General features: G+C 40.1%; 1 protein-coding gene across 16 annotated transcripts in view; it reads right to left on the bottom strand.

The window, feature by feature from the left end:
* The window catches only part of LOC131663804 (RIMS-binding protein 2-like), a 37,380-nt gene extending 12,417 nt beyond the window's left edge, over positions 1 to 24,963 (bottom strand). For 7 of the 16 annotated variants that reach the window (XM_058934441.1, XM_058934449.1, XM_058934452.1 and 4 more), the window contains exons 1-11: positions 24,248 to 24,963; positions 15,508 to 15,630; positions 12,979 to 13,319; positions 11,342 to 11,543; positions 8,231 to 8,707; positions 6,157 to 6,502; positions 5,310 to 5,893; positions 4,586 to 4,696; positions 3,921 to 4,047; positions 2,933 to 3,141; positions 2,227 to 2,631 (exon numbers count right to left, since the gene is read on the bottom strand). In XM_058934441.1, the coding sequence (XP_058790424.1) occupies positions 2,227 to 2,631; positions 2,933 to 3,141; positions 3,921 to 4,047; positions 4,586 to 4,696; positions 5,310 to 5,893; positions 6,157 to 6,502; positions 8,231 to 8,707; positions 11,342 to 11,543; positions 12,979 to 13,319; positions 15,508 to 15,540 (2,835 nt within the window). In that variant the 5' untranslated portion in view covers positions 15,541 to 15,630; positions 24,248 to 24,963. Of the gene's footprint in view, positions 1 to 2,226; positions 2,632 to 2,932; positions 3,142 to 3,920; positions 4,048 to 4,585; positions 4,697 to 5,306; positions 5,894 to 6,156; positions 6,503 to 8,230; positions 8,708 to 11,341; positions 11,544 to 12,978; positions 13,320 to 15,507; positions 15,631 to 24,247 lie in introns of all 16 variants that reach the window. The other 9 variants (XM_058934448.1, XM_058934447.1, XM_058934442.1 and 6 more) reach the window with 9 other exon arrangements.
* Positions 24,964 to 26,792: the final 1,829 nt, after the last annotated feature.

Genomic DNA, 26,792 nt, shown 5'->3' with positions numbered 1-26,792 from the left:
GATTTTATTGTATTGCTGCATTGATATTATTAAGCCATATCCAAGCTATGTAAAATGTGTGACAATAAATATAAGTAAAACTGTCATAATTTCACATCAAACTAACAATAAATATTAAAGAAGTTTTACATAACATTTTTAAAGTAGTTTGAAGTGAAAAGAATTGCTTGATTTTCAAGTTATTTTTTTCTATCAATTGATCTCTAATTTTTTAATAAGATTATATTAAATAAATTCAGTGAAAGAGCGACTAATTCAGTTTTGGAATATTGTTTAAGCTTGATTATTATGCATTCAGTTCTAGTAGAGACCTGCACAAAAACCGTTTACAATCAAGATTATAACTTGATCTTAATTTTTTATGAATCATAATCTTTTTTTAAACCAACCTAAACATCACGTTTGGCAAATCTCTATCATTGTAATTGATATTTAAAGAAAAAGGAATAGAAGATATTGAAAAAAGTATACATGCAATGTCTTTACCCAATCCTTTGTAGAGAAAAACAATTCGAAGCTACTAAATTCATGTGGTTTCCAATGGGTTTTATGTTATATATTTTAAATGCTGCTTGAACCATTACTTTACTTATACACATCTCATCTGAAATCGTCACGTACATAAATCGAATTTATTTACTATATAAAATCGCTATATGAATGATTTTATTTGTTCAAATTGTATTTTTAAAACATCTGTTTTAAAACAGAACAATTTAGATTTTTATTTATCAGTGTAGTTTGACTTAATATCACAAAGTAATTCACTTATTAGTATTGTTAAATGATTAATTTCAATTTCTATAAGTGTTGATAATAAAAATTTTTTATTAAAAGTCTAATAAAAAATAGTGTCCTTTTATTAAACGTAGGTAGGTACGACAGTAAGTGATATAGATGGATCAGACTTATACACTGAACTACATATGGTAGAATTCGAATTAGCACTTATTTTACAGCGATGTTCAAAAGCACGAAGTTGTGCAGTACGCTTTCGGTTTCTACATATTATCCATTTTTAGGAGAATCAAAAGTCACTAGATTTGTGATTTAAAAATGAAACGTATACTTAAACAAAGTTATTAACCTTCCCAAATTTTTTCAAACTTGAATGAAATGGCCAAACCGTTATCTGACATTGGCAACTTGCCTGTAACTCGCCAACTGCTTAATTGAACATTTTTTCCGTTATGGGGGTCGAGATCGCGTTCTTCTGTCTTGAAACTCAAGCCTAAATTGACCGTTTGCCAACTGGCGCACAAACATTTAATTCGGTATCAACAGTTTTCATAAACCACAACAAATTTCAGAATGATTATAAAGTGATCAAAATAAAAATTTTTTAAATATAAGTACAATCAATACCATATGCTTTGCGGTGAGTCTATTGGCGAATATTTACAGAAACCGTCATCCGTTCGTAAATTGTCAAAAATATCATTTACTTTGCATAATATTACTAATCATTTCGAAATAAATATTAAAAGTGCTATGCAGTAATTTTTAGAGATAAAAAAATTATGTTGTGATTAAAATATTACAATAATCGAAAAATTATTAAAAGTATTGTCAACATAAAAACTCAGCCTACGATAAAGTAATTAATTAAAAAGTATATTAATGTATATTTAATGAATAGTACTAATATTAAGTTATTTTATATAGTAATGATTAGAATGTTGGTCATACAGAAGCTCTGATAATAAGCCCTTTTACTTGACCGCCACGACAATGCAAGACTAATTTGAATCCTTGCATGATGTAATTCATTGCAGATGTTAGGCTGTCCTAACAGCCACCTACATCACCAACTTACGTCTAAGTACTATGAAGTTTAACATCAACCAGGTATAAAAAGAACATAAGCCAAACAATTGTGCACATCGTGTCACTGAGCCTGACATGGAAAAAATTCTAGCAGAGCGCGCTGCTTGTACGCGTGTAACGTCCTCGCCTCGTTCATCTTTGAAAACTTTCTTTTTCCAGACGTTTTGGCATCGATACATTTGATTCATTTGATTCGTCTAGCAGACAAGTGTCTTACAATCAGCAGAGGATAGTAAATCTAAGTTGAATCCAACAAGTCTGCTATAGAGTGAAAGAAAGGGGAAGGGGGGGGGGGCGATAAAGTACAAACAGCCGGGAAAAAGAGAGCTTACAAGAGTGGATACGCGCGGGTTCGCAAAAAACGAAAAGGCAGTGAAGCAAAGGAGACTAGGCGCAAACCTGGATATCGACCGGAGGATCGGGAAGTCCCTTGGGCAGCGTCTTGAAGTGGACGTGACAGGCCTGGTTGATCGACAGCTGCAGATTTTGGTCCTCGAAGTGCGTGGCGCGTAGATTTTTGGCCTTGACGGTCACTCGGTAGATAGTCGACGGCGCCAGTCCTGTTATCGTATGTCGATAAACGCCTGGCTTGACCGTGCGTACTTCCACGTTGTTCACGCACACCACGTGCTGATGGTTGCTGTTACTCGGTAGCCACGATATCACCGCCGATGTCGCTGTTACGTTCGAAGCTTTCACCGCCGTCGGACCGATCGCCATGTCCTTGCCGATAACCATCGTGCACGCAGCATCGCGTGACGTCCGCCGCGTGTGTGTCACCGATCGCACGCTTATCCGATGAGGCTGCAAACATTCATTTTCTACTGTAAGTTATAATTTACCTTAAGCGTGCCCAATTGATAATCGTTTTGTTATATTACATTCAAATAAATCATCGTGTATTTCGTTAGCATCTTGCAAACTATTGAAGGATAACTGATATAAAATAGCCAAGAAGAAAAGCGATAAACATTAGAAATAGCCTCGCGTATTGGAACAAGCTTTGCTGTACAAAGTCTTTTTGTTTGCTTCGCGCAATCGTCAATAAAGTCGTACGCAGCGAAAGTTTCGGAGAATAAGTGGATAAAAATGTCGACAAACGTACCCTAGTAGAGTCTACGCCCTCGACGAGCGCGCGCGTCCTCTCGGTAGCCTTGGTGGTGACCTTGAGTACGCCATCGACGTAAACGTGGTAGGACTCGATCTGGTGTGGATTGTCCGGCGGCGTCCAACCGATCAGCACGCTTTTGTTCAGCTGCCGCTCGAGGGTGAGGTGCTGTGGCGCCGGTACTAAGTCCGAAAACAGGTAGTCTTCTTCAGAAGGAAACAAGAGAAACAAGGACAAGCCTATGCTGTAGCTAGGATATCGCTCTAGAGACGCCTAAAGATCACTATCAAAGCCAGAGCCCATCAACACGATCAGCATTCGAACACGTAGACGCGAACAAAACCATTTCCGACGACGTCACAGCCGAACCGACCTCCTCTCGCTTCTGTCTTATACTTACGCTTTTTTCTCTCTCTCTATCTCTCTATTTTGGCTTCGATCCAGCAACTTTTATCAGCTTCTTTTTCGTCTTTTTGCTTCCACGCACGTTCGTTCTCTCAGGCACGCTCGCGAGCTTACTATCGACTGCTCAACGGAAAATAAAATCGAGCATGCAGGCATGCGAACATTCAAAATACTACTTTATTCAACCCTTTTGCTAATTCATGGACATTATTATTCATATGATCGTTCTTCGGCCAAAAGGTTAAATAAATTTTATGATAAACACTGTCTCTCTAGAGAAATATTTACATAACGTTATCGAGAACTCGAATTGTCTTTTTCTAGATTGACTTTGAAAACCCTTTGCCTATCGAAGCTTCTCAACTAAAAGCAGATTCCTAACGAATCGAAACTGTGTAAGTTGGGATTGTTTGTGCTTAATTATTCTAATTAGTATGTAAAGCTACATAACAATCATTCAATAGTGCAATTCGACGAATTTTCTTGGAGAAAGTTTGCCGATGTTTTGTTTGTCAACACGTATAAACACATAGACTGGATGCTTTTACCACAATCATAAAGAAGGAACTGAAATTCATACCTGGCGGCTCTTGTTCGTCTTCGTCGGCGATTTGGTCAAGCTCCGCAAGTGCAGACAGTTCAGCCGCGCGATTACGATTTCCCTCTTCCAAAGCTGCCAGCTCTAAATCGATGTCCTGCAAGTAACACTGGTGTCCCGGAAGAACACGTTAGTATGGAGACAGCGCAACGACGATCAATTGTCGAATTATAGTTGTATGTACATCAAGAATCGTAATGTAATTGACTAAGCAAACAAGTTAGCGAGCGAATACACTAGAGTCTGAAAAGGTTAGTCGAGAAACAGAGGAAAAGAGACAACGACAATGAATTACTTGAACTACATTCGAATTCCGCGCGGAGCGCCTAAGCAATGCCATCCTAGCAACAATTTTGCACGAGAACAATGCGTGTATGAGAATATGCAAGGGATGGTAGTTCAAATAATCAATGAAAAAGTATAAAACGGAATTACCACGTAGAGAGAGAGAGAGAGAGAGAGAGAGAGAGAGAGAGAGAGAAAGAGAGAGAGAGAGACAGACAGACAGATAGACAGACAGACAAACAGAGAAATTGAAGAGCAGTATATCCAGGATTAACAATTGTATATCTTGGGCTGCCGCGTAAGAAAAGCACACGTTCATCATCACAGTCTGAAAAAAGGCAAGTCAATAATTATCTACTTACGCTAGCGTTGTCACGTACTGACGTGGCACTGGCGGTACTCGTGCCAGAATTACCGCTTTTAGAATTTTGGCTTTTTTTGGAACCATCGACTACAGAGGAAGTGCGTATCATCTAAAAGAAACAAAAGTTGGGAAAGAAAAAAAGCAGGATTTGATTAGCGAAACAAGAGAAAACAAATAAACGTAAAACAAACGACTACAGAACATCACTTGTCTCGTGTACGTGCGGTGAATCGATTCGAGAATGGATCAATGAAAACTTGATACTCTTCGATGATTTGGCGGCGCAAGCAATGTTTACGTTTACTTTCACTCGGATCTATGTCAAGCGGAATTATAACCAATGCTATTTCGTTCTCATACAACGTTCTCCTAATGTGATAAGCGCACGGTTGTCACGGACTATTATGCAAATATTACATGCTGTGAGTGTTACTACAATGTGATATTCGAAGCAACTTGTAATGCTATCTTAATTAATTATCAGCTTGAGAATCGTCAGATAATAGTCATCCGAGATTGGAAGGAAGCATGCAGCTCATCGAATACTGCCCTTCAGACAATGCCATGTCTAGTTACGAAAAACAGCTCCGGAGACTCCATAACGGAGAGCTCAATTCCGATTCTCCTCTCCTCTCGCTCCCGACGCTCGCTCGCCCAGACTTCATTATTGTACCGTGACAAACGTCAAAATGCCTGAGTAACAGCGGATATATAATTGCTACCTGAGGAATGTTGGTTGACACGGCGTCATCGACGTCCCTGAGTCCCAGAACGGCTTGATGAAACTCGAGCAGATCGTCGCCAACGAGCTTCTGCACGAAATTCGCCGGCACGAGGCCTCGCCTGCCGTCGAGGGTCTCCGCGTCGAGAAAGCCGTCCTCGTCGGGCTGGCCCCAGACGAGCAGGTAGTCGCCACCCTGCACCGGCAACTCGGCCTCGGGATTCTCGTTGGGCGAGTGTTGAAAGGGCTCGTAGGTGAAGCGCGCGATGTATACGTAGCAGCGTCCTTTGCCGGGGATGTCGAGCATGTCTACTTGGCCCGGCTCGAGGCTGGGGTCAGCGGCCAATCGATCCAGTGGGTTCGTCAGAATACTCGCGGGCAGCTTGGGCATCTGGCGCGTACTGCTGCCGAGACCAAAGTGGTGACTCGACGTGCCCGTCGACGTCGGCGATGTCGTGCGCAAGCTCTGCTGTATTTGCTGGATTATCGCCTGCTGCTGTATTTGATTTGCTTGCGACTGCGCCGATAGCTGCGCCTGTATCACCTGCAGCGGGTCGTTCATCGCTGACAGCAAGCTGCTCGAGCCTGTAGACAATTCAGAGACGCTCTGCGTTAGGTATTTCTCTTCAAGATCGTTACGTAAATATGCATGGCGTCAATAAAAGCGTCTTTTCGAGACGCAATGTATAACAGCGCCAGTCCTTGGTTTTGCGCGCGACAACGGCAGCTATAACGCCGCATTGGAGATCAGTTGCCAAAAAGCAAGGGTCCACAACGAGGATTTTCATTGCATCGAGCTTCAGCACTTGCGCAGTACGAATAAGATGCGAGCACAGTGCCGGTTGTACCTGTTGTAACGCCGGAGGTGCCAAAGGCATTGGTCCCAACGTTGCTGTAGGATGTGGCCGCCGTGGAGAAGGTGCTGGTCGCCGTGGTGAAGGGAAGCACTGACTGTGAGACGCTGCTGAGGCCGGCGAGCGTCGAGTGGTAGGACGAGCTCGAGAACGGTGGCAAACTGCTCGAGAGCGGTTGTTGCGTGAGGCTCGTCTGGCCGAGAACACTCGTAGTGGTGCCAAGGCCTGTGCTATGCTGGCCCAACTGGCCGGCGTACGAAGAGATTGGCGGCTGCACTGTGCTGTACGTACCGCTAACGCTCGACGGGTGCGACGTTAACGACATCGGAAACGTCGTGCTCTGCAAGCACAAGCACACATCGCCGCAACGCTATACAGTATATTCATTAGATTTCGTGCGTGTCTTGTTGGCATACTACTCCATTGTATTGCCAAGTTATATACCGCGCTTCGGATGAAGTTTTCAACTAAATGGCTGCTCGATACAGCTATCGATAGCGCATGCTCCTAGACTATGCGCTTTTTTAAATATTTTATCTATGAACTTCATTTTTATGATGAAAGCATTGACGTTATTACTAGATACTTTTTATCTTTTCCAAGCATGCAACACATTCTGTTATAAAGTAAGAAGTATTAATTAACGACTAAATTAAACATTCTCCTCAATCGTATCTCTCATTGTAAAAATGTTATAAACTTTGTACATGATATCGATATCAAAACCCTATAATATACTATAATATTATTATTTCAATTTTTAATATTTTTATATGTATAGAATTCCTCGTAAATGCTTTCCAGAGGGGGATGCGACAGAAAAGAAATTAAAAAATTTGCTATAAAAATTTTATTACCAATATTTTTTGTTATCGTTGCAGTATATCTATTAGCACGTGCATGACTAGTTTCACGGAGAAGATTTTTTAATTCGGCACGCGATTCTCAAAAAATACCAAATAAAGTGCACGTAATTTTTTGATGATAACTGACTTAATCTGATTTCAAATTCATGAATCCAAATACAGCGGAAATAATGCATTAGATATTTTTACTTAGAATTGTATCACTTGCAGAATTTTTAAAACTGAAACACTACATAAAAAAAACCTATAACTAATTAGATTAGTGGGAGTATGTACCGTATTTGACATTTCTTTATATTGTGCCAATAACTATATGATAGCAATAACTTTCATGAATCTGAAAGTATTTAATAATACTATCAATGATTTCATCATGAAAATGAAGTCCATAAATAAAATATTGCAAAAATTAAAATTGTATAATTGACACATTAAACGAAATTCTTGTTTTCAAAACTCCGTATAGTTTCACATTTTTAGCAAAAAATAAACCAAGTTCATCCTATTATATGGTTCTCGTCTTATTTTAATTAGTAAATTATTTTCAAGAAGGCCATATTGTAAAGAATTATAATATAAAAAAATTACGTGCGTGGACTCTGAATATACGAGGGTAGCGCTAATTAGACGTTTGAAAAAACTGTTAACCAAGGAACCAGGTATGATCCCCCAGACTTTTCAATTTGGATGGACCAACTGCATGACTTTCATTATGTATTTTCAACCGTCAATAGTAAAATTGAAATTTCCGTGAAATTTTTCCTATTAATTTAAAAAAAAATGTTAATAATAATAGAACTGACAATTTAAAGACAATAGGCTTGAAAGATGTATTCCGGTTGTCAAAATAAACAAAAAAATTGTGATTACTCCATCCGAACTGTAAAGATCTGAAAAGGCCATAGTAGATGGTTCCTTGATTACATGTTCTCATTAAGACATCAATTTAGAAAATAATACAAATAATTCAATTATTACTATTCGACGAAATTTATAAAATTTAAGCATTGATTTTGCACACGGAAAAGAGTCATTGTAGAATCCATCTAGCGACAAACTCGAGCACTAGATTAACGATCCAAGTTAGCTAAAACCATTTTTCGTCGCTGACTGCTAAACATATGAAGCAGTAAGATGACCGGTGGTGCAAAGGAAATCAGCGAGAGCGAACACGGACTCAAGAATTATAGCAGACGACAAACCTGTGATTGCGTGCCATTGAGCTGATAGCCGGTGGACGTGAGCGCACTGGCGGGTGTGTAGTGCGTGACCGCACTCTGGCTGACGACCCCCCCAGGCATGTAACCGCTCGAAGAAACAGGTAGCGTCGGTGCTGGAGGTGGTGGCTGCTGGTAGGTTTGCGTGTGCGGGTAGCTCTCTTGGTACTGGTTGGCCGTGGGGAAGTGGCTGCTGTGCGTCTGCGGCTGCTTCTGCGCCGTCACGTCCACGTGCTGCGCCGCCAACGCTGCCGCTGCCGCTGCCGCTACAGCCGCATTGTACGTATGCAGCTTCTGCTGCTGCTGCTGGTGATGAAAGGCAGGCTGCGATTGGCTGGCTGACAACGAACTCGTGGGCGCCGGTGGTATCGGCTCGCTGTAGTGGTAGGGTGGCCCATTCGGTGTTAATGCTGTGCAACCGGGCATCAGCGGCGTCAGTGGCATCGGGGAACCCGTGTATGGCTGCATTACAAATCTACCATTACTCGTTATGAACTATTACTTATTTATTGACATTTTTCATTTTCGATTGAAGGGGTACGTACAATTTACTATCGACCGAAATCAACCTCGTTGAAATTTTACTATCGAGCAAGATAAACTGCATTTATTCATTCCGTTCACGGTATTTTATGTCATAAATTTCAATAGCGCCCCGGAAAAATCCGTCAAATGGGTTTTACATGACTTCGAGATATTCACGTTTACAGTTCAAATTTATATGAAAAATCGGTAAATCAACTTGGAGAACATATGTTTCGGACACTTTTAAATAATACATTCAATTTTTTTCTAAAACGTTGTGTGGACTGATATTCTTTATTTAAAGGCAGAATTACATAGTTATGCTAACCGATTATGAATTTAGTCGATTTAATTTAACCTATATTAGAGTTTCTTTAATATATTCTGACTGAAATACTTAACAAAGACATATAGTAGGACGCGACTTGGCATGGGCTAATAATAATATATCAATTATTACTTTTCCACGAGTGCATTTATCGATTTATCCGATTATACCTAAAACGGCTTTTACGAAATATCTCAGTCTTATTGTATAACGTGTTTTATAACTTCTAGAATTTTTAAGCTTTTTAAATATATAATAATATTAGAAAACAGCCACTTTATAATCAGCGAATGCAGACTTTGAGTTGAATTGATCAGCTTTAGCGGACAGGATTTTGATGACGAATTTCACCTTAACTTTGGTACATATCATACTTTCGAAACAGACTACTCGAACAGTAAGAATCAAGTGTAAATTAAATTTTAATAAAATTCAGATTTCCGTTGGAACACCACTGATCTGTTATACTACTCGCAAACGTCTGAGCTTTCACAGTTTGTAGCATATTTTAAGAGCTTATTTTATTTTTATTATTATTATTATTATTATTATTATTATTATTATTATTGCTATTAAATTGATGCAAGTTGCTATACGCTTGATAATTAATTAAAAAGCTAGAATGGTTTATTTGATGTTATTTACGATGAACACTTGAGAAGATCTCTCAGAGGCTTTACAGGCAGAAAATCCCATATGAGAGTGCATTTGGGATATCTCACTGGTCCCCGTGAGGAAACTCTGTAGAAATCCCATGAGTAGTTTCGTGTGGGATTTGTACGTCTGCCGTCATCCTTCATATTCAATTAATACGATTAAAAGTTGCATGCATATTCGTACAATTGTACGAAAAAAAATTTAAACTTAGTGAATGTTGGCACTGTTTTTGGTCTGTAGCATAATTACTCCCAAGCCATTATTTTAAATTTCTAATTTGAACATGGCCACGCATTACTTTTCCAAAGGATAGTATAAGTTTATACTTTTTATGATTACTCTCCATAACATGCGGATAAAATCTTATTCTGTTCACATATTTTCATTTAATAAATTAAAATCTTTATAATATTCCCGAGAGTAATGAATAAATTTAAAAAATGAAAGCGTCATAATTTGAAATTTTTGATTTGTTTCAATCTGCGCAAATAATTTATTAAAGAATTATCATTCTAAGCTATATCAACTTTATCGATTGAAATTAACGTTACTAAAATGATGAAATGAAATTTCAAACAATTTTTATAAAGAAAGATTTTCAAATCTGAATAAAAATACAGAAAATTTATGAGCACAGATAGACAATTTATGCTCGAATATCATAATAACGCTCAAGAATTCCTTAAAAAAAATTGTTTCTAATTATACTAATATCTAAAATATATATTATTCATATAATTACATTTATCAAATACTATAATTAATGTACGTGGACGGCGCACAATCCTTCAATTGTTTTCATGGTCTATCCAAGTACAAACAAAAAGTTATTTATGAACTTTCTAATGACATGCACGCTAAGCATAAAAAAACAATTATTTATAAAGCTTCTAATGACATGCACACTAAGCATCACATGCATTCGCGTACGTTTCTCACTTACGCGAGGTCTGAAAAAGTATTCTCAATCTAACCGCGGACGCGACAGCACGTGCTCCGATTAAATTTTTAATGAATGGCTATGTACTTTCTCACTTGTTTTCCTATCTTGGCTCATTTTTACGTTGATTTGTCAAACCTTTGTCTTTATGGAATAAAAATAACAAAGTTATTTTCCACTGTAAAGAATCAATTGCGATCACCAATTTGAACGCTGCAATCAAAATTATAACTCTACAAACAGAAATTACTTTGTAATATCAACGTTCAAAAAAATACTGAAATTGGTCAAATAATAAAATCAATCAATCGAACGCTTAAAATAAATCGTTGATCACTAAAAATTCCTACCGAGACAAATGAAAATAGAAAAGGCAGTTGCTAAAATAACAATCGTAATACGCGGCATCGTGGGAATGCAGCAGCAGGAGCCGCACGCGCGGTTATAAATCGACGCAACGATAAATAACGACAGTGAACGTGTATGAACGGCGTTGATCACTGGTCGCTCAATATATCAATGGGATCGCAGTGGACTTGGGCGCGTTCGGAAGGTACATATATCCGAGTTGGGAAATGAGAAAATAGAGCGAAGAGTCGGAAAGAGGGAAAAATGTAATAAAACCATATATATCTGAAATCCTTACACGTGCGATAGTGACCTGGGCCGGCATGCCGAGGCTAAGGGCGTGCGGATGTGGCGGATGCTGATGTTGGCCGAGATTCGACAGATTTTCCGCGCTCGAGCGTAGCATATTCTGGGACATGGAAGGCTGCTGCGTCGTCACCCCGCCGCCACCGCCACTAAGCCGCGTGTGATCAAGGTCGTGCAGCATCCTGCCGCTGCTGCTGAAATATTCATCAGTGTCAGCTTTTCAGCGACGAGAGCACACCAGTAGTTGACTCGATCGACCATTGTCGACCGAATACCCTGCTAAGATTGCACGCGGCTGCGCCAGTGCTTTTTTATTTTCTTTTTGGCTTGGCCCTCAACAAAAACTAATGTCTATTTATATAATGAGCTCTAGCTACGCTAATGACACTCTTTGTATGTTGGTATTTAATAACGCAGAAGATCCTCTCTTCCCGTCGTTACATGAGCGGACGTATGTGCGTGATAAATATTCTACTTTGCGTGGCTGCAGCTCTTTATTATTTTGCTCGTACGAACAATTTTGTAAGTGTCTTATTGCAAACTAGTTTTTTCAATATTACATGATTTTAAAACTAATGAAAAATATATTATACTTTTTAAACTACTAAAAAAAGTTACGTAGGCTCGTTATTCCAAAAGCGGCTGAACAAGTAGACGAGGTCTATATTTGGTCAGACGATTTCGTTTAAAAAAAAAATCTATATTTATCTCGGTTCTTCTTCCATTCATCGAAATATCGATGAAACATTATTAATAGTCTGATAATGTATTCAAAATTTTGCATTATAATATAAAATTATAATAACAAAACCCCGATAGCGTCATTAGCATACTTGCACTATGTTTATATTGATATTGTTTTATGCAATAATATTACTGTCGCTTAGATAGTAAGGTCTATAATCCATTTGAGAAGCTTTTGCTTACGTAATACTATAGATTTATGTCCGTGAGCGTGTTAAGTGTCGTAAAGCACGTTAATTTTCAATGGCACTCGTAAATTACATTTTCCAATGAAAAAAAACAATTGCAGCGTAACAAATGCGAGTACAAGTAAGTTATGTAGAAGTATTGAAAGGAGATTTATGTAAAGGCTTTGATAAATTGAATAATTAATGAAAACAAAAGTCCAAGTTTTGCTAATGTGTATTTTCAATGACTTTGATATTACAATCTCATTTTAATATAAAATCTAAATGCCATTGAAAACCATTTATTTATTCAAACGATGAAGTATTCACACAAATGTATATTAGCATGTGTATGTCTAACTTCGCGTTAAATAGAGGCGTACTACTAATGAAATATTTTGTTAGAATGACAATATACGGCACTATCAAAGTGAAATCTACGAGTTTATCTAGTTTCTACTAACTATCTAAATTTGCTGGTGTAGAGTTATCGAATCTAGATGAAGCCTATTGAATAAACATCTTTCAGAATAATAATTGGTAAAATTTTGGCTGATTCTAATGAGAACTTTGATATGTTCCACCATTCAACAAAACGGACGTAAAGTACGTTACAGTGATCGAATCTCCTGGGACTGGAGAGTCGGGCCGACATAAGATGTAAGGTTGCACCTTGAAAATGTGAAAAAATTAAAATAACACGGAAAAATGTTCGTACAAGCGATACCTGTCCTGCTCGAGTTTTGCCATAATGCGATCGATGTCGGATCCGGCAGGTGGCCAAGTGGCGGTGGCCAAGCTGGATGTCGGAGCATGCTGTCCGAGCGCAGACGGCGCTCGACTCCTCGCCCTTTTCAGACTGGTCAGCTCGAGGCCAAGCTCCTCCTGCCGAACTGTCTGCAACTCGGTCTTCTTCTCGAGCTCGCGTATTTTGGACTGTAAGGCCTCCACGGATTCAGGGCCTTGATAGCGGCCCGCAAGCTTCTCGCGCAGGTGATGCTGCGCCTCGGCGTGCTGACGCTCGAGATCCGCTCGGCGAGCCTCCGTTTCGCGCATTTGCTGCAGAAAACATACGGCAATCCATCAGCATCAGATCAGTACAATCATTTCATTGGCGAGATAAATATGCATTATTGATTTTTGCAGATCAATTAAACTTTCATCTCCTTGCATGTTTAAATAGCGCAATGCTTTATAAATAATAAATTATTCTATTGTAATGCAAACTTTCCAAGTGAAACAGCTATCAATGTTCCTAGAAATTTCTTTAATTTCGTTAAAAATAACTTAATGTAATGAAGATAAATTTCGACGAGAAATCAAATTGAAAGTATCATCCCCAAATAGCTCAGATTTTAATCAAACGTCTTTCACGCTAGTTAATAATCTGATTATTGAAAATACTTTTTAATTACTTTTTAAGAAACTTTTTTGCTTTTGATAATTCATGGAAAATGATCACCAGCGGCGGTCGTTATTGAGAGATAATAGAAAAAAAATAAGATAAAAAATAATGAATAAACTGAACATCAAGGAAACTTGCTACATAAGATCCTTCCCATTTGGTATCTGCAGGGTAGTAAAGTTTTTAAAAACCACGATTCTGGAGACAAATGATTTGTTGACGCAGACGACAATGTCGATCGAGTTTCAAGCGCGTAGTCTTTGAAGTTTGAAAAAGGAAACTTGTCACTTATAAATAGCTCTCTCAACTTCGACTATAGTCACTTCCCCGACAACAAGGTAAACTTATCCATCAAAGGCAACGCTTCTGATAGCTAGTAGTGCCATTTAGGATCGCGTACACGCAAGTGCGAGAACAGAAAAGAAGGTATCCAATCGATTAACCGATTCTAATTTAGCCGAGAATTGAGGGAGTAGCTGTGACGAACAGCGGCGTGAGTGCGCGGCTGGCCTTTTATTGGATACGTGACGAGACGGACGAGAGTTCGCGGCGGTAGCGCGCACATGTGGCTTTGTGATGAGAGAGTGGGGGGAGGGGAGTCCGGGGGCCAACTTTGCCGCGCGCGCCTTTCGTGCCTAGACCTTTGGCCGCTTTATTGATTCTGCCTTTTTCCACCGCCACTACTGCTTCCACCGACAACGTCGCGCTCGCGATCGAGCCATTTATCGTCGTGAGATTTTCCACCCTCTGATGGATTTTCCTTCGGTTGGTTCGCCCTATATTCTGCCCAAATCTAATTCGTTCTCTTTTCTCCACGTTTTCGCAGATTGGACATTTTTCGGAAAGCAAATTTTTGTAGTAATCTCGATTGTTTGCTGTTTATACTTTTGATTGACGAAAAATCATGGGTTATTTGAATGTATATTTTGAGCTTTATATTGAGTATCAATCAATGCAATTATTATTTTCGTGGATAAATAATCTCTTGAGCAGTATTTATTGAGATGTTAACAAAAAATAAGTAATAATGTGATCCCTGTGAATACGCAAATAAGTCCTTATTTTACATTGGCTTATTTGACGCCAAACTTGCTTTTTCCAATATCCGCTAATTCAACGATCTTTTTTGGCTAGTCAAACCGGGTAGTCCGTCAACATAGCGATAAATGACACATCTCTGAGGCACTCTTGTCCATTGAAGTTTGCGCGTGACATGACTGCATTCACGGTAAAAATTGCAAATTCAACTTTATACCTCACGCGCTCCTCCCCGAAAGCTAGTATAGCTGTCATCTCTGATCGCCAGTGGAATTAAATTCATTTTGAAAATACTTATCAAATGATGACTTATCAAATTTTACCCTTATATTTCATGTCGATAATGTCGTACTAAAATTCAATACTTAAGGAAATATTGAGATTATAGGTCTTACAAATTCAATCTACTACACTCAATGTCAGTAAAATGTTTATGAATTAAATAGTATTCTTATTTTTAGAAGCTAAAGAACAGAATAAATTCTTTAGATTTATAATTGTCCTAATATTAAATTTTAATTCTTCAAATCTCGAATCACTCTCTGTTATTTAAGATATTTATTAACCTCAGAAATTTTTAGTAGAGAATTTAGTAGTATTTCGTTGTTTCCAACGTTTTTTAAGTTATCAGTTCTAAATTTTTCTGCACTAATAAATAAGCAATTAGTCGAGAAACCGTCCAAGGGCCAAAATACAATATCCAAGACTTTGTTTCTCGACAACGAAAACATATTGTTATTAAAATTAAAAATTACAAAGTTACAACAATCAATAAAATATTGATAATGTAATTGAAAGACTTACCTCGAGAATGTTTTCGAGCACTGGGTCCTGCATGCTGCTGGCACTCCTGATGGAGGTGGTTCCAGTGGCCAGCAGCTGAGGAACCTGCGGCGCCGTGGAAGCGCCACCTCCGACGCCACAGCACTGTAAGACGCACAAAGTCCCGAGAGAGGTCTAGTGACTTTTTTTTCTCTTCGTAGAGAGAGAGAGAGAGAGCAGTAGACGCGCTATCGATCCGCAGCCTATCGTCGCCGACTATCTTTATTTAATGGAACTCTTTCACACGTGTTAGCTAAAGGTCTGCGCGAATGCCTCTCTTTATTTTCTTTTCCAGCCTGCCTCGGCTTATGTGGCATTTGGTTTGAACTGCTCGTTTGATTATCGCCATCGATATACTACACTGAATCCAAATATCTACTGTTCGCATGGCACGGCGACTCTTTAAATCTATTGCATTCTGTGCCGTGGCAGAGCCAAGATTATTCAACTATTCGCTATAACCAGTCGACAACGGCTTATTTCTCTTTGAAAGCTTATACATAACGCGGATAATTTAGTAACTGCTATCGTTTGCCATTGGTATTTTATGGCTCTTATGTTGAAGTCGCTCGCCATCGACAGGACTCTCGCAGGTTTTATTGTTCTTTAAACAATATAAATTGGGCTTTTCTTATTTCGAACACGTTTAAGGCAAGAAACACACGTGAAATAAAATTGGCGTGTTAAAAATGACGAATGTATCGACCAATATATGAGAGACCATAAAAACGACCGTGTATATACGAAAGAGCACACGTAGATAATAACGAAAATGATCCACGTGCGAAATCTATCATCGCAGCAACCAGTAATGGCTACCGAGACTTGATTTCCGTGATGAAAGCCCAGCTCATCGACTGGCGAAACGTATACACACACATACACACAGTGGAAGAAAGATAGGGCAGCCCTTCGGGCTAAAGTTTGCGACGGAGAGCGAGCTATTGAAATTGTCGCGCAAGGCAGGACGAATGGGACCTCGATTCCGATCTCCTCCGGCACTCTTCGGTGAAGGCGTGACGTAATCCGCGGGAGAAGAGCAAAGCCTTTTGCGCCTGCTCCATCAACATATACCACCAGCGAACGACGCTGAGAGGTTATTTTAGGAGCTGCCACATCCTCCGCCTCTTTCTCTCGCGCGCAACTACCGACACCCTATCACTCTCTCTCTCTCTCTCTTTCTCTTTTCTTGCAGTCTCCTGCTGTAACTCACTCTACTGTACTCCACGCTACCTCCCCTATTTTTAACTATTATACTTCTCCAATCCAATATAAAAGTAATGCAACCAAATTATAGATCTAATGAATTATATTCCAAAGTTTTCTGAGAGTGACACCCAAAACTCCAACCAAATAATTATACACAATTAATTATGACAACGTTTCGCTGGTTTGCCTTCCAGCCTCATCAGGTCTTTTATTAAATTGTCAACAACGCAACATGTAGAAATTCAACCAAATTATTTTCCATCCAATTTATAAATCTCGTCGTTTTCGTCGTTGCGTTCTCCAAATATCGAATATTTACCATGGATTGCAAAATTTGCACATCAATATATCTTCGTTATAGATTTCTGATTTCAATCAGTTTTTTCTCATTAATTAATAAGATTTCTTTTTCGTAATTATTTTAGAACTTCATTTATTATTGAACATCCTTCCACGAGATGGAATTACCTCAGATTATTATTTTTACATATGGTAATAAAAAAATTGAACCATAATGAGAAATGAAACGGAAATAAAACATTTTCATAATAAATTTCGAAGCTTATTTTAGAGAAAAACCAATATCTAAAATATACATCGTAATTTCAATTATAAATTTCGTTCAATATTTAATAACTGGTTTTTTCAATAGGTAACGATTACGTTGGTCACAATCAATTCTTCACATGAATATATTTTTGATTGTCCCTTGTCTACTTTATTGCATAACTATGTTCTGTATGACCGAGAAAAAAAAATAGACGATCGAGTGCATGCGCGACTAATGAGGAGAATAAGGAAAATTTCAAAAGAAAAAGATGGCAATGACTCAATCTACGGGACCAATTTGTCCGCTCGCGACGCAATTCAATAAGTCTATCGGGCGCTAGATTACAATAGGCGAGAGCGAGGGTTTTTTTTCTGGTCCTTGGCTCGACTCTCCGATTGCCGTCAATTTTTTTTTCTCTCGATGACGATCAATTATTTCATAGAGTGCAAGAGAGAATGGACAACCCAGCGAGCTCGAACAAAAGCCTTTGGCCGCGAAGAATAGAAGGAAATTTGAGCGATGGTCCGACAATGAGGTAATTAATTATACGACCGCACTGCACTATCCTGCCAGGCAGCTTATTAGGCCAGTCAGTTTTGGTTATACGATAGGTTTCGTGCAGCTTAAATGCAGAGATGTTTTAATTATGAGAGATCAAAAGAATTTTAATCACATCACACATACACTTTGCAAGTTATATTGAGGGGTCCGGACGCCTTATTAATCGATAGTTTTTTGTTGGCGGTTCCGAAATTTTCAGTAGAATGAATTTCAAATGAAGTATTCTTTCATGCTGACATTATCCTCGGTTGCATGACAATTGCGCGCGCGAAATAAAACGCGGAACGTTGCGTTAACGAGCACTCATTGTTTCAATTACTAAACACAACAACCATTCTCATAGCGCAGCAGAAACAGCCAGAACAAGATTTGATTTGACGATCGCTACGACTTCGCTGAACACGAGAGAACGGTACAGGTCGGAAATTGCAATAAGAACTCCCCTAATGAAAGCCACTCGAAAAAGGGAGAGAAAGACAGAAAGAGCTAAGAAACGGAAAGAAGCAATCTGTGGCTCTCGAGTGTTAACACGTCAAGGCATAGAACGAGATGAGCCTCTTATTACTCAACGAAGAATGTGACTTCGGCTATTTCTTATTACGAGTGATTTTGCTATTCATTAATTCATACTGTAAATAAATAAATTTAGCTGGCATATATGAGTAAATTAAAAACACTATATCAACTCAAAAAGAAAAATACATCATTCATAATTCTGGAAAATGTACATCATGTATACGTCATGACATCAATGAGCCAAATGTTTATGTTTTATGCAATTTAAATTCAATTTGACTATGCGTTCAAATAATACTCAGAAACGTTGACTGAACTACAAAAGCAAGAGCTACATTTTCTGAATTCCCCTAGGGTCGTTATTGCAAGATCTTTCCTTGAACGTATTGATGGAAATATCTTGCATTAAAGTTAAACCTAATTTAATTTAACATCAAAATAAAATTTGAAAATCATTAATCAAGAAAACTATCTTTGATAATCATGTAAATGAAATTGATACGAAAGGACGAAATATTTTAACGCACATGAATAAACCCTAGCGGAGCCCGTAATTTTTTTCAACAAATATAGTATATGATGATTGTAAGCATTGCATAAAGAAATAAATTTGCAAATGATATACAGAAAATCCAAAAAATATTACAACCAAAAAGAGAAGAATTTTGCTTTTGACAAACGCAATGACCTTTCACGTAAATGGTAGCACTAATTTCAAGCGCTTGTTTCATAAAGAGCTATTCTCAAGTTTTTTAGAGTTAAGAAATAGTAAAATAATGACAGTGAAACTGTGTATATATATACTTGTTTTTTAAATAAAATTCATTTCAATGAAAAATGAGAAAAGCTTTACAATCGCGAGAATGTCAATAGGTGCACTGGAACCGTATTACAGAAAACTAGTTAACATATTGACATGAAGAAAATTCAAATGATCAAACGCACAATAGTGAAAAAGACGACATGGCCGAAGAAGAATAAACCCAGTATGCAGTAACGACATGTAGAACGAGAATCGGTTTAAGAGCCAAGAGGGAAAAAAGAAGGGTAAAAGGAAAAAAAGGCACGTAAGATCTGCGACAGCCATAAAAGGTCAGCGCCTTGCACCACGTACATCAAAAAGGATCAAAACATGAAAAACGGATATATAACCGTGTGTGTTACGAGGTCAACGCGCGCATTTTCGCCGTCTAACGCGTGATCGTACATTGATTTCTATATAACCTCTTACTTTCCACCGAACGGTTCTTTTATCATCTCCCCAAGTAGCTGGTCAACGGGTTATTGACTAAGTTGTAAACCGCGAAGCATTTGTTTATAGCTTGTGACTTAAAGGGAAATTCGTCATCGATGAATCCTAATATATATAAAGAAAAAGAGGGAAGTCTCTATTAACTTTAGCGCGAAAAAACTTTGCTGAGTGTAGAGATTTCAGCGAAATTGAACTCCTCTTTTCTTCAAGTTCTTTAAATTTTACTCGGAGGTGCTATAACTTGCGGTTTTTTTTCTTTCTATCCCCGTCGGGTTTACAGGCGAACAATTGGTGAAGAAAGTAAACGTGAATGACTGGCGTGATAAGAAACGCTAAGAATATGGTTATGAGCATTACGATAAACATTAATATTTGCCTCGGCAACACCGAGGCACACGGTATACACGATAAAGTAACACGGCCTACCGTATACACAACAGACTGCATATACAAATTGGTTGAGTCAAACTGAATCCGCGTTTCGACCACGCGAAAGTGCTCTATAATTCTCTGCTTATTCAAATAGGGATATACTTCAAAACAATGATCTATGGCAACAGAAAAAAACAGACATTTTAAATGAAAAAAGTAAGTGATAATGAATCACTTAGTGCGAAGAGGAAAATCTTATTGAAATGAATCAAGAGCACAAGATCGTGGCGCGCAGAGCTTGGAGATCGTAATAGGTATTTATATGACTCGCGAGCGCAAGTAGGAGGTGGATTCGCGCCACTTTAATAGCGTTAACTGTTCCAATAAAGCGAGCTGTGCTTACTTCTCAGCCCACCCTCTTGCCACCCGCACAAGTAGCGCATAAGCATGAAATGCTGCGATAGACACATTGCTCGGCTGTTGGCTTGTACAATTATTAGTGGCAAAGTTTTGAGAAAAGTTGTTGAACTTTCATGTTAACGTTGTGCGCAATTAAGTCGCAGTACGTAAAGTCGGCACGGCGTCGTTTTATTTTTATCCCCTCGCGTTATTTCGCCAACACTATAGGACGTACTATTTTGTAATGTAGCTACCGTACTTTTGATTACAAGCAGCGTTGATGGATATATTTAAGACACGCATCTGTTTCGATGTGAATTTGAAATAAAAACTGGTCGTGTCTGCTCCTATTCAGCTACGCAAGAGCAATATTCCTAAAACTCGCCATTAACAAGAGAGCTTATAAATTAGATAGACACGGACAGTCCAATTTAACTTCCTTTCACTGTACACTGGAAATAGCTGTCGCGCCAAGGACTTTGTAAACGATGCACTCTGCGTAAATTTATTAAATCGTCGCAGTCACAGTTGAATTAACGCGGCCTTTTAATTGATCGTATAACTTTAAGATCGAAATTTGTGAGGCACATCAATTTTCAAGTCAATACGTTACCCTTAACATGACTTTAGGAGACATGAATATAGAGAGGGTAAAATGAACCGTACATACGTGTTCTAAAAATAGAACGAGCGCAGAAGGCAAGAAATTCTGAAGTGTGGAATAATGGAATGGAGATAGAGCGAGACGTCGACGACGACGTCGAAGCAAGGTCAGGGCTAAATCCAGTTAAACGCTAAAGCGATCAGTTGCCGGATATTTGACAGCTGCCAAACCCGCGGAGCACGAGCAAAGATCAAAAGGAAGGGCGCGCTAAGTAATCAAGCCACCGCGATGCAACGTTGATTCCTGGATCCTAAGATTAGATTTGTGTGAGAACCTATTCATTTTTGACTGGAGAATGGCCAATGCTCGTAACTACATACGTTCGCGGTAGAGGTTTCAAATATTAAGCAATCCGTTATAAGAAATAGAGCCTGTAGAACTTGAGTGGACAGTTTAGAACGTGACCTCGTTTCGCCAAACTAATCGCAGAGCAGGGCACTTTTAGACTCTTTCTTTCTCTTCGCTCAATGTAAAAGGCAATCTATCGGCTATAACTTGCTTACATATATCGGACCAAAGTAGTATATGCCCGAGTTCGATCAGGCAACCCGCCGCCAGAAATACAGTCGGGCCATCGTCTATTCTCAAAGCCACACACACGCACACATAGAGCTGCACGAGAAATAGATGTGCTATGAAAGATGCAGCGGAAAGGTGCGAAGAACTCCAGTTTCCTAAAAATACAAAAGCGCACATCTCCGTCGAGAGACTGCCGAGAATAGCTTTTGGCGGCAAGTGCCACCCGATTCTGATCAATTTACCGCGCGTATATGCGCACACACTAGCAAATGGCCAGGCATGGGCGCCTCTTTTTTACGCACCTTACTACCTTCGCGAAATTCGATTTCTGCTCTGTGAACGACTAAAAGCTCTGGCTCTCGATCGATCGCCCCTATTCCACAACAGATTATACCTGATGACAGATGCATATTGGAAATGTTAAAGCGAATAACTCGATTTCATCAATTATCAGACGTCAGATGACATTTGCTGAACGAATAATTTATTTTTTCACTTTTTCAAGGCAACTCTTTGATTTTCTGCCATTCCCTTGTTCCTTGGAGATTCAGAATGTAAGTGGCAGTTGACACATCAATATAAGCAAGGCTACATTTTACTCAAAAATATTTTATTCCTGAAGAAACATCAATCGTAAATTATCCAATAACCAGTTATACTCATTACGACTATTCAGAAATTTTGTATAAATTTTTCAAACAATATGAAGTCGGTTGTCCAATAGTTAATTTACGTCATTCTCAGGCTCATTATTATTCCTTGCGCATCTGAATTTACTCTCACTCGTAAATTGTCGTTTAATTGTGAATAAAAGCACAAAGCTGTGTACTGTATCGATCGTTATCGCAATTCAACTTATTCAAATCCGATAGAATCATTAACTAACATATTCGATATTTTATCATGCTTGCCAGGCACATATTACCTAAAACTTAGAGACAGCTTCGATTAATATTCTGAGGGACATTTCTACTGGTTCTATCGACATCGATCTACAACAATAATATTATCATTCAAAATACAACGTCCGGAGACCCGTTTACGATGTTGTGATTTTGATTTAGGAAAGCTCAAAACGTTGAAGTGAAATACAAGTGAAACAAAAGAGGAACAATGCTGAGCGAGACTGATAGAAAGAGAGAAAAAACGGAAAATCAAGGGAAAAATTTGCCTTCCACTTGAATAGCCTTTTTCACGTTGCGATATACAGGGACGCGCATTCAGCAAATCAGAACAACCCGAGAGAGAGAGAGAGAGAGAGAGAGAGTCTATCTCTCCCTCGGAAGCGCGGATCCGACCTCCAAAAACCGGCACACAACGAGTGTTGATCTTTGCCTTACCGTTGCCAAATTATTTCAATTACGCGCCGAGCACGTTGTCACCTTTTGGCGTCGTCGTCAAATCTCTATCGGATTCCTTGCAATAGTTCTTTTTTCGTTTTTAATGGGCAACGATTTTATTTTTCATAAAATATTGTTGACCATTCTATTCTACTTAGAGCGTAAATCACAATAGAATGAAGCATATAAAGTATTCAGTAAAATCTTCTTACTATATAGCAATCGAAGTTATAATAATATATCTCTTAAAATAAGCCCTTTAAAAGAATGATCGAGTAGTGAAGTAGTCCAGCCCCGAAAAGGGCAAATAAACACGCGGCGGAAATGTAGGGCCAAAGAGAGAGCGAGAAGAGTGGAAGATATAATGGGGCAGATGAGGTAGGCAGAAACGTATAGGGATCGCAGCTGTGGGGAAAGCTAATCGTATTATCGCGTGCGCAGAGCAGAACTTGTGCCGAGGCAAACCACCATAACACCACCTACGGCACCCGAGCAAAATGGCGTCGACCTCCTAATATACACTAACTCTCTCACGCATACGTTCTCGACTGTTCGGCTGTTGTGACCCGGGAGGGAGCTTGCGAGAATAAAAAACACCAAAAGCGGTCTAGTAAGAGAGGGGCGGGGGAACGCGAGTGCAGGTGGATTCGTGCCACTCGGGCGAGACGAAAACAAAAATCGCACGAGGCGTCGGAATGAAGATCGTGGTCGCGCGCTTGGAACGGCTCGCGAAAGGGCGCAAACGAATGCCAGAGAGAGAGAAAGAGAGAGAGAGAGGGGGAGAGAGAGAGAGAGAGAGAGAGAGAGAAAGAGGATCGGGGGTACGCGAGCGGAAAAGCGAGCGGCAGCCAGCGAAGTTGAGGCGAAAGCGAAAAAGCGGTGGCTACAGGCGGTGCGTGTGGAAGTACTCGTAGCTTGTACGGCACTGCTTATTGATCCTCGCAAGAGCGTGAGAGCGGGCGAGTGAGCGCAGGTACGGGTGGCCGTGTACGTACGTACACGCGAGACGTCACCCACCGGCCAAGTCATCTACCAACACGCGCGGGCGCGCGCACGTACACACACCCGCAGACGTACACGCTCAGCCAAGGAGGAGGCGCGCACGCAGCCAGCGCCACACTCGCTCAGCCGCTCTTCATCGCGATGCTCGGCCGCTCTGTCTCTCTCTCTCTCTATCTCTTCCTCTCTCGCCGCGAGAGCTTTTTTCCGCGCCACGCAGAGGGAAAGCCCGCGGCGAGAGGCACGTATCCGAGACGAGTGCAGAGATCGATGGGGGCTCGCGCGGAGCGAGAGATGGAGCTTGCGCGCCAGTGGAGCCGCCGACTCGTAACGGTACTTACGATGACGGAGTCGAAGGGATTGTGGCAGGCCAGGGTTGCAGTTGCTGGATCCGAACTCGCTCTGTGTGCGGGAGTGTGCGGCCGACAGGGTAGGCCGCAGCCGCCGCTGCCGCTGGGGCGCGAGCGGGTCCGTCGACGAGCGCACGGGCGCTCGGTGTCGCGCGCGCACTGGCACACCGAGCCACGGGGCGCGCGGACTCTCGCCGGGGACGCTGCTGCTCGCTGCTCGTCCGCTACCCTGGTGCGAACGTCATCGTCGTCGTCGTCGTCGTCGTCGTCGCCGTCGTCGTCGTCGTCGTCGTCGTCGTTGTCGTCGTCGTCGACAGTCGCCGCCGCGGCCAACGGAGCTTGCCGAGCTCTGGCTGTCTCTCACTCACGCTCGGCGCTGCCTGTGTGTCCCGTGTCGGCTGGCAGGGGGCTGACTGCCTGCGCTCGCTCGCTCGCCTCCGGTCGGTGGCTTCGGCCGTCAGGGGTCGCTCCGTCGCGCCACCGTCGACGACCACCGATGCGCCGGATATGGGTCACGCTCACAGCGCGGAACCTGCTTGCCTGCCTTCGGCCGCCTTCCGCCCGTCTGGCCGCCGCTGGCTGCGCGATCGATCGCTGCGCCGCGTGTCTGCGCCGCTGACTCCGTCACCCCACCCCGCGCCGACGCCAATCAATATGCGCGCAGCTGAATCTCCGATATCTCTGGCCAGCCAGCCGAGCCCACCGAGTGCGAGCCTGCTTCCAGCCGACTGCGCCGCGGCTCTTCTGCGCGCGCGCCGCGAGAGATGACTTTTCGAAGCTGTTGCGCCCCCAAACAGCGCCCGCCTAAATTACCTGCACGCGCCTCTCCACGTCCGCGCGCCCGCCTCCGTCGGGATCCGATCGCGGCCGCCAGCGCGCGCCGGCTCTTATCTTCTCTCCTGCCCCGCGGACGAAAAGACAACTTTGACAGCCGTACCGCCGGATGCGACAGCTTTGAGGATGCGGCTACCACTCTTCGCTTCGCCAAATGTAATCACGCCGAAAATCAGAACTCGCCGAGCTCAACTCCTATCGCTTTTCTCCACTGCGTTATAGCGATAGAGCTTTACATCTTTTAATCGAAACGTCAAAATCATCCCCGGGCTGTCCGCCTGACGCGTGGCTGGGCTATTTCATTTGAGAATGACGGGCAACGTCGCATTTTTATACTTGAATCACTCGTTAAGACGACGCTTCAATTTGATTGTTAACGTTCGTAAACTAGCATGAAACTTGTACTGTTACTAGAAATATTCACTTGGCTGTGTAATTTTAATCTTCATTGATTACAGAATTTCAAATTGAAGATAATACACTTTTGTACGATTTATATAATCGTATTGACATTGTTTGAAAATATACATTTTTATAGTGCACGTCGTTTTACTGATTTTTTTTTCTTCTCAAACGCGCTGCGAATCGTTTTCGTTGAAAAATAATCAACTTGAAATTTTTAATCTCATCTGTTCTTCTGAGCATCATCAAGTTTTCTCTTTTCATACAAAGTTGTTCGTTTCCATAAATCGCTACTACTAACTGATTTTTTTATTAATTTCTATATATTTTTAAAGCATTCATTTGTCGAATAAAAACGTTCGTAAATCATAGAACACAGAAAAATCAATCAAGACGTTAAGATTCAATTCTCTGCGATCGGATATCGATGTATTTATGTTTTTTTGTGTATTTGTCTCGGTAATATTAATCAACAATAAGTATGAAATAAAATAGATCGTATTTGTTTAAAAAACTTATTGATTTTGATCAGATTTACTGAAATATGAACGACATTTTAGTACGACAACTACACTCGTTTTTTTGTATATTTTCGAATGCACTACGAATTCCATTTTCCTCGATGGCAAATTCATAGACGAAACGTTCTCGATAACTATCTTAAGATATTTCCGAACTGATTGTTCACTGTATCGAACACAGTTGAATGGATTCACAAAAGAGTCGGGCAGTACTTATCAATCAACTCTCTCAACGTTGAGTAACTTCTGTTATCTGCAACATCTCGTTGTAGCAGTTCTATTTTTAATTCACTCCTGATTTCACTCAAACGAAATACAATCGTGCTGAGGCTATTAATAAATTCTAGTTAAATAAGTAGAGAAACCAATTTGCGTCGTTAATAAATAAAATTATTTTCCGCGAGATTACTTTTTTTTAAATGTTCATAAAGAACTGCGTTGTAGATCTTTATTTTTTGGAAATTAGGAATTGCAAATTGAAATAAAAATAAAATTAATAATAAATTTATGTAAAAATACATTTATCTGAAAAGTATGTTGCAGTTGGTATGCGCATATTGAAAAATATTCACTCATAAATTTTCATTCTACTCAGTTTTCCATTTCTAGCTGCATTCCAGTAATCATAATGAATCATATATTTGAATTAAGCAAAACACTTAAAATTGAAAAAAAAAACGAATAAAAACTTGCAGTTGTAAAATATTACTAAAGTTTTTCCTCAGTTCTTGTAACTTTTCTATTGTCGAATCTATGAAACTGAATAAAGTCGTAATATA

The sequence above is a fragment of the Phymastichus coffea genome, unplaced genomic scaffold, assembly GCF_024137745.1.
Source record: "Phymastichus coffea isolate CEN01 unplaced genomic scaffold, Cenicafe_Pcof_1.1 PCOF00038, whole genome shotgun sequence".
Classification (NCBI taxonomy): domain Eukaryota; kingdom Metazoa; phylum Arthropoda; class Insecta; order Hymenoptera; family Eulophidae; genus Phymastichus; species Phymastichus coffea.
This window is presented reverse-complemented; position numbering and strand designations above follow the sequence as displayed.